The sequence below is a fragment of the Oryctolagus cuniculus genome, chromosome 10 (genome assembly GCF_051225735.1).
Source record: "Oryctolagus cuniculus isolate XC-2025 breed Fujian yellow rabbit chromosome 10, ASM5122573v1, whole genome shotgun sequence".
Classification (NCBI taxonomy): domain Eukaryota; kingdom Metazoa; phylum Chordata; class Mammalia; order Lagomorpha; family Leporidae; genus Oryctolagus; species Oryctolagus cuniculus.
The window spans coordinates 110352941-110366665 of NC_142876.1; the positions used below are offsets into that span (position 1 = coordinate 110352941).

At 57.0% G+C, this 13725-nt stretch overlaps 1 protein-coding gene and 1 pseudogene across 15 annotated transcripts in view; one reads left to right on the forward strand and one right to left on the reverse strand.

Moving 5' to 3' along the window:
* The window catches only part of IQSEC1 (IQ motif and Sec7 domain ArfGEF 1), a 297408-nt gene that overhangs the window by 261080 nt on the left and 22603 nt on the right, over positions 1-13725 (forward strand). For all 15 annotated transcript variants that reach the window (XR_016214995.1, XM_051852615.3, XM_089306546.1 and 12 more), the window contains 2 exons: positions 9696-9857; positions 12501-12623. Coding sequence is in view for 14 of the 15 variants with exons in the window: in XM_051852615.3 (XP_051708575.1) it covers positions 9696-9857; positions 12501-12623 (285 nt within the window). In the remaining variant the exon portion in view is untranslated. The remainder of the gene's footprint in view (positions 1-9695; positions 9858-12500; positions 12624-13725) is intronic.
* Positions 1709-3227, reverse strand: LOC108177158 (U6 snRNA-associated Sm-like protein LSm3 pseudogene; annotated as a pseudogene).

Below are 13725 nucleotides of genomic sequence, written 5' to 3' on the forward strand. Positions count from 1 at the left end.
AGGACTCTGGGGTTCAGTTTCATCAGATGCTGGTCTGGCAGATTCCCCCAGGAGTTGTAGGTTAGGAGACAGTGTAGCCGGCCTGCCTAGTGGTTACTAACACCCATCCTAGGAGCTAGGGCCAGGTGCCAGTTTTCATAGAAGGTCACATTAGGGTGATGGGTGGCACAGTGGGGACCTGAGCGCATTTCTGACTCTGTCCCAAAAGTCTGCCCCACTGCTCCTTGGAACTGCCCAGCTGCAGCGTTTCTGGATGGGAGAGGCTGGAATGATGGGAGTCTGAATGGACCCGTGGAAGCCAGTAGTGAGGGAGAGGCAGTCTCCCTCAACCAGTCAGCTTTAGCTTCTGTAGATGCATTCTTGTTCTCGTAATTGTTAATTTCATGTGTGACCCGTGATGACATGTTGCACAGAAAAGGCCATAAGGGACACATCTTCTTGGCCTCGTAGCGTTTGGGAGTCTCCATCCAGATCTTTTATTTCTGTGCATTTCTGTGTCCTCTTAGGAACCGTTAACAGCCACGGTTTAGAACATAGCTCTAGGGCTTGGCTTCAGATCCTGATTCTCCTGTTCCCTGCCTGTATGTTCTGGGACAGCTTGCTGTTTGGAGTATGGATCTGTGAAATGGGGCTATCAGTGGTACTCGCTGCTTAGCGTTGTGAGATGTCAGAGTTGGGACATCTAAGTGCTAGAGCAGAACATGGGGCAGGGGAGGCCTGAGCAGGCCTCACTGCCATCACCTGATCCTTGGTGACATCATCTGAGGCCTGGGACTCCGGGACCTGGGCCCACTGGGTTGTCACTGTGCAGTCTGCTGTTGCTCTCCCTGTCTGTTCACGTGGACCACAGCGTTCCTTTTTGCTGCAGTGTGGTAGTCCACACGTGGAGACCCATAGGGTGCTGGCACGGTACCTCCACTTGTTCACGACTCTCAGGAGTATGAGAGTGGGTGTGGACACACCCATTACACACAGTCCCAAGAGGGGCTCTAGGAAAGCTAGCTAGGGCTGGAACTGTTTGGTCCTGACAGAGGAACTGCCACATTGCTGTTTAAAGGGGGCCTGTCCCCGTTTCACTCTGGATGGATCTGTCCCCATGCTTGTCAGCATTCCGGGTTAACCTTTTCCCTCAGCCAGTGGGTGAGCGGATCTTTTATCTCTTGGTTGTTTTATTTTGTGTATCTCTGCTTTCTTCAAAGAGGGAGTAGTTATGCATGCATCTTTTGGATATTTGGGCTTTCTGCAAAATGCCTACTCATATTCTCTGTCCATTTTTTGTTCCCTCCTGTTGGCTGTTTGCCAATTTTGAGGCCTTGTCTGTAGTGGGAGTTCTTTATATGTTATGGAGACTAACCTCTGGTAATTACAAATATTTTCTTTCTCTCACTTTCAGGATACTTTTTCTTTTTTTAGTCTTTCGAGAAGTAATTCACATACCATAAAATTCACCTTATAATGTGTGCAAGGTAGTAGTTTTTAGTTACACATTTTTAAACTTTTTTCTGATTTTTTGTGTAATAATTTTAACTAGACAAATCATCAATGTTTTCCTTTTTTTTTTTTTTTTTTAATCACTTTGGCTTGTTATGTTTTCTTTCAAAGACCTTGGCCCCAGGCATGGACAGTTTTAAAACTTCAGTACTTTCATAGTTTTGTTTTGTACACTTTAGTACTTTAATCTGGAATTTGTTTTGGAGAATGATTCAAGCAAGGGTTTAACTGTCGTCTTGCTCTGTGAATTGGCCGGTGGTCCCTGATGTATCGAATCGTCTGTGAAATGACATCTGATTCCTGCGTGAACATGGGTCTCTGCTCCTTTCATTCAGCAGCTATTGATAGCACCTCCCACGTGCCAGGTACTGTTGTCGGGGCCTGGGACGTAGCAGGAAGCAGCAGGAAGACCTTCGCGGAGCTCCGTGCTGCGCTGGAGGCTCTGTTTGTTCCTCTGCCAGCACCAGACTTGCACCTGCTATCGTTTTATATGTTCTAACTAGGACAAGAATCAAGAATCCCTCTTTTTTTTTTTTTTTTTTTTTTTTAATCGTCTTGACTCTTCTTGGGCAAAGTTTGACCCTTTCCTGGGTGCTGGTTCTACCATATGAATTTTAGAATGAACTCCTTAGGATCTATGGAAACTGCTGATGGACCGTGGCGTCACCTCCCACTCCAGGATGGACTTGGAGAAGCCTGCCCCTTTACGTTGTTGAGCGGTAGGACTGGGAGGCCCAACCACGAGTGTGTATTTAAATGAAAATGAAAATGAATCCAGTCCCTCAGCTGTGCTAGCCACGTTGAAGGGCTCCCTGGCCACTGTGGCTGGTGGCTACTCCACTGGGCAAAGTGGATCCAGAACAATCCTGTCACTCTTGGGCTAATCTAGACCCCTGACGGGGACAGACCTGCTGCTCTCCCCAGCAGCAGGAGCCGCTGGGATTTCATGTGGAACATACCCCTGCCTCTCGCGGAGGCTGCAGGGTAGTAGGAGAGAGTCCCAGGGCACTGGCAGGGTTCCCGGGTCAGCTCTGGGCCGGCCTCAGGCCTCGGTGCCGCTTTTTCCCGTGGGGGTGGTGATGCTGTCTCTGGTAGGTGTTGGGAGGATTCAGGGAGAAGCTGCTTTTCTTTTCTTTTTTCTTTCCTTTAAAGTGAAATTTAAATTAAACGAAAAAATCAGAAATTTTCTACATGAACACAGTGGAGCAACCCAGCTCCAGAGAGTTCCGCGTCTCGGCGACCACGTTGACTGGGAGGGCTGGGGAAAAATAAAACCTCCGTTCAGCTTAAGAGGGTCTAAGTTACTTGCAAATCAACTCATTTTAGAACTGGAAGAACCCTTGAGTCATTTCTGAATACCAAATTGTGTGCCAATTTCTCCTGTGCACACCCTGTCCCTTTAAAGAGGCAATTGTGCAAAGATCTCCTACTTTGTACGCAGGGTGAATTCATTTCAGCCAAATCTCGGCGGAGGGGCAACCAGCACAACACCACCTCCCCGGACAATGGACGTGGGGGTGTTCCGTTCTGTTGGTTGATACATCTCTTCAAGTGTTTCTTCAGCAGTGTCTGTGGTGGACACCGTTTCCCCCACATCTCCCGGTACCGTATTTAAGTGCTGATCATAAGCTCTCGGTCGTTTCTCATTTTCACGTAAATTCATTCATGCAGGATAAACCTGATGACGCCAGTGGCTCCTCTGCTGTGTTGGTACTTGGTTGCTCGTCCATGTCGTCTGGCACGTTTCAAACCCTGCCGAGCAGCTGCTTTCGTAAAGCGTGTTACTGCAACAAGCCAATGCCTTCTGCACACGGATTTGGAGCTTTCCAGTTTCCAAAGCCCTGGCTCAGATCCGTGTGCACTGCCAAGTCTCTCTGGAGCCCGGAAATGCTGGCAGCTCTGCTCTGAGCAGACAGATCCCCCTCCCCTACAGTAGAGGGAAGCTGGGAGTGGGAGGCCTTCGAGGCAGGGGCAGCCATGTTGCTGGATTTCCCAGACAGGCGCTCGAACTCTGGCCAGGGCTGTGGCGGGCTCCGAGCAGCATATCACCTAGACTGGGGTCCCTCCGCAGAGGGCCTCACCGTCAGTGCCTTCTGACTCCTTTCCAGGCCCTGTGCCCGCACTCCACCGCACCGTGCCCTCTGGCTTCTCCTGTGGGTCCGCCGTCCCCTCACGGCACCATTGCTGGCCCTCCCTGGTCCCTCTTTGCTCTGCTTTGTCACAGGTGGGCCAAACCAGGTGTCAGGAAGAGTGTCCTTAGCCCCAGAGGAAATGGGCACCCTCACTTGCAGTGGACACTTCTCTTAGGAATATTGTGGGCAGGGCCTCGTGCCTGCTTCGTGTGACAGTGTGAGCGGCGTCCCTCTTGGGCTGTGACGTAGTCACCAGGGTCCCTCCTGTCCCATAGTCTTCTGTCTGGAGGCAGTCTCCCCTCTGTGTGATAGGCACCATCCTGCCTGCCAGAGCCCGTGCAGAGGAGAGGGAGAGAACCCTGCTTCTACACCAAGGGCTCGTCCCCACTCTACCCTCAAGGGGAGCAGGGCTCCCAGGGTGTGGTGTGGGCCTTGTCCGTGCTCTTTTGGGAAGTAGACAGGCTGGGGTTGGGCTCCTGCTCTGCCTACTTCAGTTCCATGCTCCTTGTGCTCAACGTGATTATTGTCCTTAATAAAAACAATCAGTGTTGAGAGCCAGCATGTGTAGACTGTGCGGGGAGTCCTAGACCCCATGCTAAATGTGTGTATTCCCACCGAATCCCTGCAGTAATCCTGGGAAGTATGGGGGGAGGTAGCTAGGCCTCAGAGAGGTCAAGGCAGTAGCTCAAGGCTGCAGGACCAGAAGCGCTGGCTCCGGGCTCCGTGTGGCCCCAGAACCCATCTGTGCTGCTGGTGTGGTGTGCTGACACTTTCAAGACTGGCCCTCACAGGAGCACTGTAAGCTGCATCTTTGAAGATGGGGGTTCCATTTCTCTAGACATGGGCCACTCTGGTCTGTGGCCTCTGCCACTGTCAGAGCCCCTGGGATCCGGATCCCTTGGGTAGTGGGTGCTGCTTCTTTCAGAGAGAAATCCATTACTAAAGAGGGCCCTGCAGGGCACGCCAGCCACACTTTGAGGGTGGTACTCCCACCTTGTCTGAGGGATTAGTTGGAGGAAGACCCTGGCCCCCACTTCCAGCCTGCGTTCACACTGTTCGAGAGAACTGTGGGAAAACCAGCTGGATCAAGCAGACAGTCCTGGAAGGTGGTGAGCTTGCCGGCCCTGGAGGTGTGCGAGTGGATGGCAGGCGGCCTCTTCTCGGTAGGCCCGGGAGCGATTCAAGCCCAGACTGGTGATTTGGAGGGGCACTTGTGGGTGTGCAGGAGTTCTCTGAGTGCCCACTGAGGCTGATCCCTTCTCCCCTCTGCAGCCACTCTGAGAGCAGGTGTTGGGCGGCTCAGCCTTTGGCTCGCAGAGCTCCTCGGACTCCAGCTCTGCAGACTCCTGTGTAGGCCCCATGGCCTTCAGGGCCTTCTCCCTTGCCAGAGCCAGGAACCCAACCAGGCTGGTGTAAGCGGAGGCTTTATGGTTTGTGGACCTGAGAAGTCCAGGGCTGTCTCCCTGAAGGTTGGTCCTGCCTCCTGCAGGGTCCTTCCAGGCCCGGGGCAGTCTTTAGGCCTGTGGTCCACCCTCAGGGCAACCCCACAGCAGGACAAAGATCTTCCCCACATTGGCGCCTACAGGCTTCGGGGTCGGTCTCTAAGCCACTTCCTCTGGTCAGCAGGGGGCGGGGCTCTGAGCAATCGAGCTGGGAGTAGAGTCAGCCCACTGGGTCATGGCTTCATGCAGGTGGGATGGGAAATCTGGAGGCTGACCTGAGGAGCCGGGCAGCCGTCTATCCCCCTTCTAGGCAGCTCCAGTGTTGAATGCGACTGGAGAACCCCACTCTTGCCCCTACTGGGAAAAGAGGAAGGTGTGCACTTAGCACGTTGTTGGAGCCAGGAGGTTGTCTGAAGTGCTGATCACAGCCTTGCACCTGTTCTTGTCCAGAGCTCACCATGGCCGCGGAGAACTCGCAGCCGAATGTCGACAAGCGCTGTGTGTGAAGTAAGGAACTGGGCCGGGTGTGCTCCCTCGTCACACTTGAGTCTGAGCATGAGATGTCAAGGAAAGCTAGCTCGGCCGGCCTTGGAGGAGGCAGCCAGTGCCAGTCCTGGGAGCAGCCAGCGGGGCAGAGCCGTGGGCTCGCCAGTGAGTGACTGTCCTGAAGCGTTTTGGGGAGAAGGCAGGCCGCCCGGCGTGCCGTGGTGGGTGCGGTGTAGATGGCGAGAGTGTCACCATTTCCACGTTCCTGGAGCTGGATCCTTGCAGGGATCCAGTCTCATGCCCCATTGCTGGATGTCCAGGTTTTCTGTTTTCCCTTGGTTCAGTTTTGGCAGGTCATATGTTCTGAGATGTATCCATTTCTTCTAGGATTTTCAATGCATTGGCACAAAATTAATGGTTCCTGATAGTCCATGCTGATTTTTTTAAATCTGAGGTTTCAGCAGGTCCTGTCTCCTGTCTGATTTTTGCGTCTCCTCTTTTCCTTGATTGGTCTCGCGGAAGGATTTCCAATGTTGCTGTCTTTTCAGAAGCCAGCTCCTGTTCTAGTGCTCTTCTGTGTTACTTTCTTAGTCCCTATTTTGCATTTCTGCCCTGACTTTTGCTTTTTCCTTGCCTTCTACCAGTTTGGGCGTTGGTTCTTGCCTTTCTAGTTCCTTGCGATGCTTTGCTGGATTCTGTACTTGAAGTCCTCACTCTCCCGGAGCTAACCAAGCTGGAGAAGAGTAACGGGGGAGTGGGCAGTGGGCAGGGACAAGGCGAGGGGGTGGTGACCCCGTAGCGCTGGGCAGAGCGGATCGTGAGCTGTGGTGCGCTGCGGGGTAGGAGGCGCGAGTGGATTCTGAGGAGTCTCTCGGGGCGGAGGAGTTGGGGGAAGTCCTGCAGTCTTCGTCATGCTGGGCAGTCCTGGGCTCGTTTCCTGAACCTGTCTGAGCCCTCGTTTTGGGACCTGTCAGGTGCCAGCAGTTGTCCTGGGCCCGGTCAGTGCCACCTCCTTGAGGAGACCTCTCCCAGGCGTCCCTGCGGCTCTTCCCAGCCGCGCTCCTTGAGCAAACACTGTTATTTTTACCCTCAGACCACGTTCTGGACCCTGCGTGTCTTCAAGCCTCCACTGCCCTGCTGCCTGGATGTTTGCTGGGGCGCTAGCCGTGGCCTCCTCAGAGTAGCCAGCAGGAGCTTCTTAAACACGGAAACTGGAGCCCATCTCTGCCCTGCTTAGAGCATGGCAGGGCAGAAACCGGAGCTTGCCTGCAGCCTGCAGGGGACAGTGCGGTCTGGCAGGTCCTCCCACAGCCTTTGGCCCTGCTCCTCCAGGGCCTCTGTGCTCAGCCACTCTGGGCAGCCCAGCATGCCAAGCCCATGTCCATCCACCGCGAGGCCTCTAAGCTCCTCATCGCCCTGGTCACCTGCTAGAGAGGACTCCTCTCTGGTCCCCCACTCAGTCCCTTTTGCCTTGTGGATGCTAAGTGATGGCCTGCCGTGTGCCGTATGTGTATGGCTGGCTCTGCTCACAGCCATCGTGCCCACTGCTCTGTGCCTGGCGCGGGGGAAACCCCTGACTTCCTGAGTCCCCGAGGAGCCCGCGTTTGTTCCTTGTAGCACCTGCTGCTCTTTCCCCCACGCTGTGAGAATACCAGGGCAGAGGAGCTTTATCCTGGAAGTCCCTGGCGGTATGGGGAACCGCATGTCAACAGGGAGAAGGGTAGGTGGCAGCAAAGAAGGGAGCCTCCTCTCTTCCCAAGGGAGGGAGAAGTAGGTTCTATCCAGACCGACTGGGCACCATATCAGCAGCCTTGAAGGACAGACAGCCCGGGGTAGGTGACAGGATTCTCAGGGGCGGAGGGGAAAGCCTGGGGTGGGTGACAGTATACCCCAGAAGTGGGGTGGGAGCAGGCAGTCTGAGGGTTGACGACAGGGGTGGGGGTGGGGGGCAGGCAGCCTGGGGTAGATGACGGGGCACCCATGCATGGGGGTAGGAGGACATCTAGGAGTGAGGGTGGGGGTAAAGGGGGGTAGGCAGTCTAGGGTGGGTGACAGAACGTCCAGGAGTGGTGGCAGGGGGTGGGAGGAGACAGCAGCCTGGGGTGTGTGACAGGATGCCCCTAGCAGGAAGGAAGAGGCAGCCTGGTGTGGGAAACAGTGTTCCTGTCTGGGAGAGATAGACAACCTGGGATGGGTGACAGCACAACCCTAAGGTGTGCAGACAGGCATCCTGGGGCAAGCCCGTGGGCAGTGAGAGGCCTGTCTTGTACTACTTCCATGCCAAGATTCAGTCGGCTGGTGGCTGCTTCCTGCCAGTCTGCTGGGGACAAGGTAAGTCTGTGGTCATCTTGGGGTAAAAATAGCAGTCACCTTGCAGCCAGGAGGCTTCTGCCTGCGTGTGGAAATAGAGTCTGCTGGGCCCCCCTGTCGCCCAGAGCAGTGCAGGCGGTGGGGCAGGTGGACACTGGCATCCGCTCCATGCCTCCACCCTGCCCTGGGGACAGCGGGACATTGCCTCTGTATGCTGGGGCAAAGGGTCGAGCAGAGCTCCCCAGGTGGTGGGAGCCCAGAGGACTCCACCCAGCACGCGTGCTCAGGGCTCTGTACTGGCAGCTGGGAACGCCCAGGACAGGATGCCGGAAGCCAGGGTCACTGGATGCCGGCCTGGGTGCTACCCGGGTGGGGAGGTATGACTAGAGACCTCCATAGCAGGAGTGCCCACCATGGCCCTCAGGGACTCTGAGGACGTGGGACAGAGAGCCAGTCTGACCTGATGGCCTGGCTTCGGGGGCTCCACAGAGGAAGACACCTGTCCCCTGAGGGTCACATGTGCACCATCCCCAAGCCTTCTCATGCCACTCCGTCTCCCTTGGCAACCAGGGCCCCTTTGCAGGTCATCTGAATGAGAGAACAACTGCAGGACAGGCAGGAAGTCGGGCTCGAAAGAGGGAAGGGGCCTGCCTGGCACACGTGGACCGAGTGCTGTGGCTGCTCCCGGGGCCAGTGGACCTGTCCTGCCCTTGCCCACACAGCCCTTGTGGACGTCACCTGGCCCTGCAGACAGCTGGCCAGACGTAGAGATAGATGCGTGCTCTGGTCAGACTCTGGGCCCATTCAACCCAGCACAATACGATCCAGGCTCATCCCTGGCAGGCCTGGCTCTGCACACATCGGGTGCCAAGAGGGTTGGGCTGGCAGAAAGACCCAGGCTGCTGGGGCCTTGTCTCCCAGAAGGCTGCTGGGCCTTGTCTCCTAGAGAACACACGCAGTCCTCTGGGGTCAACGCTGTCTGCTTCTGAAGCCCTCTGACTTTCCTGACTGAGCCGCTGCTGTGGTCTTGAGCTAGAAGTGCTGCCTCCCGTGCCCCTGTCACTCTTCTGTCAGTGCGCAGCATAGGAGCTTTGATGGTGCTTTCCAAGTGCGTGGGGTGTGCTGACTTGGTCCGTCCTCATGACAGGGACAGTTCCCCACCCTGGCAAGGTCACAGAGCTCTGGGCTCCGGAGCACTGCAGGTTGCAAAAGTGCTGACCTCAGGCGTGGGCACTCAGTGAGTTAGTGGTGTCGGGGGCCTGGACAGTGGTGTGTGTAGGAAGTGCTCGTCACCAGATGTTAGGAGTGTGGGTGTTTGGTTATCTGTCGGGAGGTGGAAGGTTCCGGTCTGCCTTGAAGTGCACCGTGGGTCAGTGGCTCCTTACTGAGGGGAGCAGGGAGTTGGACGAGGCAGGGAACCTGCTGGGGCCGAGTCAGGCAGCTGGGAGGGGTGCGGGTGCGGGTGGAGGTGGGGACAGGTGAGGATTCCTTCTCCTGCGCCAGCAGAAGCTCACTGCCCTCTCATTCTTGGTGGAGTCTGGGCATTTGAGTTAAGGTTTTTCTTATCAGATTCTTCCACGTTTGGGGCTTAGAGTAGGATGGAACAGAATGCCTGAAGCCAGGGTCTCTGGTGCCAGCCTGGCTGTTGGGTCCCCACCCAGGTAGGGCGGTACGACTAGAGACCTCTGGGTGCCTGAGGAGACGAGACAAGCGTGAGGGCTGGGGGATGGTGCAGGTGGCTGTCGCTGTCCCCCGAGTGGAGATCAGCCCACCTCAGGCACCAGATGGGGACCCGGGCAGCTGGGGGCTAAGGTGCTTTTTGTCACGCTCCTAGGAAGCCTGAGAAGGGAGTCCAGTACCTCATCGAGCGTGGCTTCGTACCTGACACGCCAGTGGGAGTGGCCCACTTCTTGCTGCAGCGCAAGGGCCTGAGCAGGCAGATGATCGGCGAGTTCCTGGGCAACCGGCAGAAGCAGTTCAACCGCGATGTGCTTGAGTGAGTGCATGGGAGCCAGTCCACACACGGGACACGCACTGTCAGCCACGCTGCCCGTCGCGCACCGCGTGTTCCACACCCACCCGGGCCCACAGTCGTCGCTCGGAACTGATGGGGCGATCAGCTCCAGGGTCCCGAATATGAAGTTTGCGGGTGCTCCTCTGCCTTCTGTCAGAGGGCGTGGTGTTTGCACAGAGCCCGTGCGCATCCTCCCGTCTGCCGTAAATCACCCCTGGATGGTTCCTGACACGTGGCGGTGCCAAGGAAGTGGTAGTTAGACTGTGCCGTTGCAGGAAAGTGGCCAGGAAGAGGTCTGCACTTGCTCAGTACAGATGCCGTGTTTCCCCAAATCCTTTGAATTTGTGACTGACAGTCCTCCCTTCTCTTCCTGGCTCCCAGACATACATATGCAGACGGCCCCCCACGCCCACCCCTGCACTTTGTCACAGCCCCACGCCCTGCCAGGCGCATGTGTGGGCACCTGCCCTCAGGCTGGCAGTGTCCCACACACTGGCCCCAGGCACTGCTTCCGTCTGGCGTCCTCAGCACCTCCACCTGCTACAGCGCACTTGAACCAGCCCAGCACTGAGCAGCTCTAGTCCTCCAGTGGCACAGCTGGCAGGAGGTCTGGGGCTCCCTGCCCCTGGCCTGGCTGTTGTCTGCCTGTCCAGCATGGACTGGTGGCCCTGCTCATGCATGCCGTAGCATCAGTGAGGGTGGGCGGGGCCCAGACCAAGGGACCGCTGCCTGCATAGCTGAGTAGCACTATGCCCCAACTGTGCCCCTGCTTCATTATCTTGGTGGTGAGATTCCAGGGTACCCTGCTAATCCCACACCTCTATAATTGTTGGCCACTTGAAACCCTGCAGAGGCACTGTGCACAGTTCTAAGAAGTCCTGCCCAGTACTGCCCTCAATCTTTCCATTCCCTTTTCATACTGTTTTGAGCAGGAAGGGCAGCCATAGACAGGTCTCATGCTTATCCAGGGGTCCCCTTGCTTCAGGTCCTGGGTCAGCCTCTCCCTGTGAGGGGGGTGTGACATCATTATTAACCCTCACTTGCAGAGGAGGAAGCCAGAGCTGGTAGAGTAGGAGACCAGCTCGGTGCAGTTGGCTTGTTCCCTCTGCCTGCCAGAGACCCGGGAGACTTCCCCAGGCCCTCTGTAGAGACAGGTTACTGTGAGATGGCTGCGCCCAGCCTGGTGGACCAGAAGGAGAAGTCAAAGCAGGGTCTGTAGCTGTCTGTGCGGTAACAAGGTTCATCCTTTCCGTCTGCCAACCCTTGCTCATGTGCAGAGGAGCGGACAAGTGAGGGGCCACCCAGGATGTGTTGCCGTCTGTCATAACCGAAGGGCAGCCCTGAGTGGTCACAGGCAAGGAAACCAAGGCTAGGGTAGGAGTAACCTGGGTGCCCCCCAGCACTTCCTGGTGGTGCAGGTGCACACACCCAGGCAGGCATCCCCCCAGACGCACTCATCCACACGCAGGAAATCGAGTGGGCTAGGGGGCCTTGGTGGTGGCCAGGCTGTGGCAGGCGCCCAGCAGAGTGTCTGAGTCCGCCCTTGGCCTCACCCTGCATTTCTGCCCCATCAGGAGAACCTGCGGTACTGTTTGTATGGTGACTGCCGCCCCTCTCTCAGACGTGTACGAGGAAGTGGTGCTGGGGAAGGCCCGTGAGCGCCCTTGTGCATTGTTGTGGCCCCTGCCCCCCCTCCACATCCATTGCTGTGCTGCCCCCTCCGTGCTGGTTCCTCATCTGTAGGAAATCCGCACATTGTTCTCGGATCAGAAAATAGCAGTAGTCTCAGGAAGTAGCGCAGCTCCCCCCAGACCCACCGCCCAGGCATCCTTGAGCCTGTCTTGACACTGGTCAGCGAATCTGCTCACCCCTTTCCCTACCTGCTCTGCAGCCGCTTCCCAGATCAATGCCCCAAGAGCCGTAAGTGCTCTGAGCAGGGTGCAGGGCAGCCACAGCCTGGGCCTGGGCCTGAGGCCTACAGCAGAGGAATGGCCCTGGGCCTCTGCAGCCGAAAGACAGTGACTGTAGCTTCATTGCTACGTTAGACACCTGCCTGCTGGTGGGAAATGTCTCTGCCCTCCGGGGTCCTGGAGCAGACCCTGCCTTCTCTGTCCAAGGGTCACCACCAGGGGGGCTGGAAGGATTGTGCTGGGGTGGGCCGTGGGAAACCATTCACCAGTGATGAGGGCCACTTAGCCCCTCCAGGATGACCCTGGAAAAGCACCGCGAAACCCAGTCCACATAGCCTCGATGGGAGAGCAAAACCACCGCCCAGAAAGCCGGGGCCTGGGCTCCCGTTTTGTCGCCATGCAAACGAGAGCCGTGCTCCCTCCTTCCTGCGGAATTCAGAAAGACTCCCCGTAAGGTCGGCTGCACGCTGCTGCGGCAGCTGCACTTGCAAGTGTTTGTCTCTGGAGGAGGGGCCCTGCTGGTGGGTGCCATGTGCTCTGGCCCCCTCCGTAGAAACACACACACACAGATAGAAGCCAAGTGTCTCCTCACAGTTGGGCAGGGGGCGGGTGGAGTTCATGGCCTTGCTGCAGCCTGGGAGGCTCCTGGCCGTGTTCTGAAGTGCTCTGTGCTGGTCTGAAGAAGCCAGGCGCGGGCTCTCTATCTCTGTTCCAGCTGTGTGGTGGACGAAATGGACTTCTCTGCCATGGAGCTGGATGAGGCCCTCCGGAAGTTCCAGGCGCACATCCGTGTCCAGGGCGAGGCTCAGAAAGTGGAGCGGCTCATTGAGGCCTTCAGGTCGGACCCTGTGTGGGGCAGGGAGGGGGTTGTTTTCCATTCGGAAGCCTCCAGATGAGCAGGACCGAGCCCCCCCCCCCCCAGGCAGTCAGGTGCTGGGGGCATTGCTTGGAGGGTGACAGTGTCCCACTGTGCCCCAGGCCCCGTGCTGCCACTGCGCATTCTGCAGATGAGGCCGCGGGGCTGGAAGGCCCAGATCCGTGTGCTAGGGTTCTGAGCACGGTCTCCCTCCCAGGCCTCGGGAGCTGTCTGCACATTCATGAGTTCCTCATTGCCGTCACTCATTCTCATTCACAGTGGGCGGTGACAGTGGGCAGTGACTCAGAGCACAAGCCACGTAGCCAGGAGGTCTGGTTCACTCACCGACTCGGCCGTGTACCCCTGTGTGACCCTGCACTGCTTACGTGGCTCCTCTGTGGCTCACTCACGTACCTGTGAAGCGGGGATAGTGATGTCACATACCCTAGAGAGGACTAGAAGTGCTAAATGACACAGGATGTAGTGAGCCCACAGTCAAGGTCATTTGTCACTATGCCATTGTTCATTCCTGACTCCACGCAGACACACGGTGCTGGGTGTGGGAGACGTGAGTCTCCCAGCTGACCCGGCCCTTCTGAGGTCACCCTGCTGGTGGGGCCAGGAGAAATGAGGGCCATGAAGTCAGGGGCAACCCCAGGACTCTGGGGGATGTTCAGCCACTTCGTTGTAGGGTCGCTTCTTAGAGGGACGACACTAAACTGGTTCCCTCCCCGCATAAGACAGTCACGTTAGCCTCTGTCGCAGCTCTGCCCAGCTCCGTGGCCCTGTCCCCACCCCTTCACAGCCATCTTCCACCAGGTCACTAGTGGGAAGCCTCGTGGATATGCATTGCCCTCTAAGCCAGTGCCAAGGAAGCCCAGGCCCCAGTCACCTCAAGGCCCCGGACGGCAGGCCCATGAGCACTGTGATGTCTCTTTCCAGGCAGAGGGGAAGAGGTGTAGATGTCCACACCACATCTACTCATGTTCTGTGAGCCGCACTTAGTTGTGTGGCTGTTCCTATCTCCTAGGGAGCTGGAAAATGTGGCCCCGCTAACACAGAGGTGGGTGGGACCACCACTAAA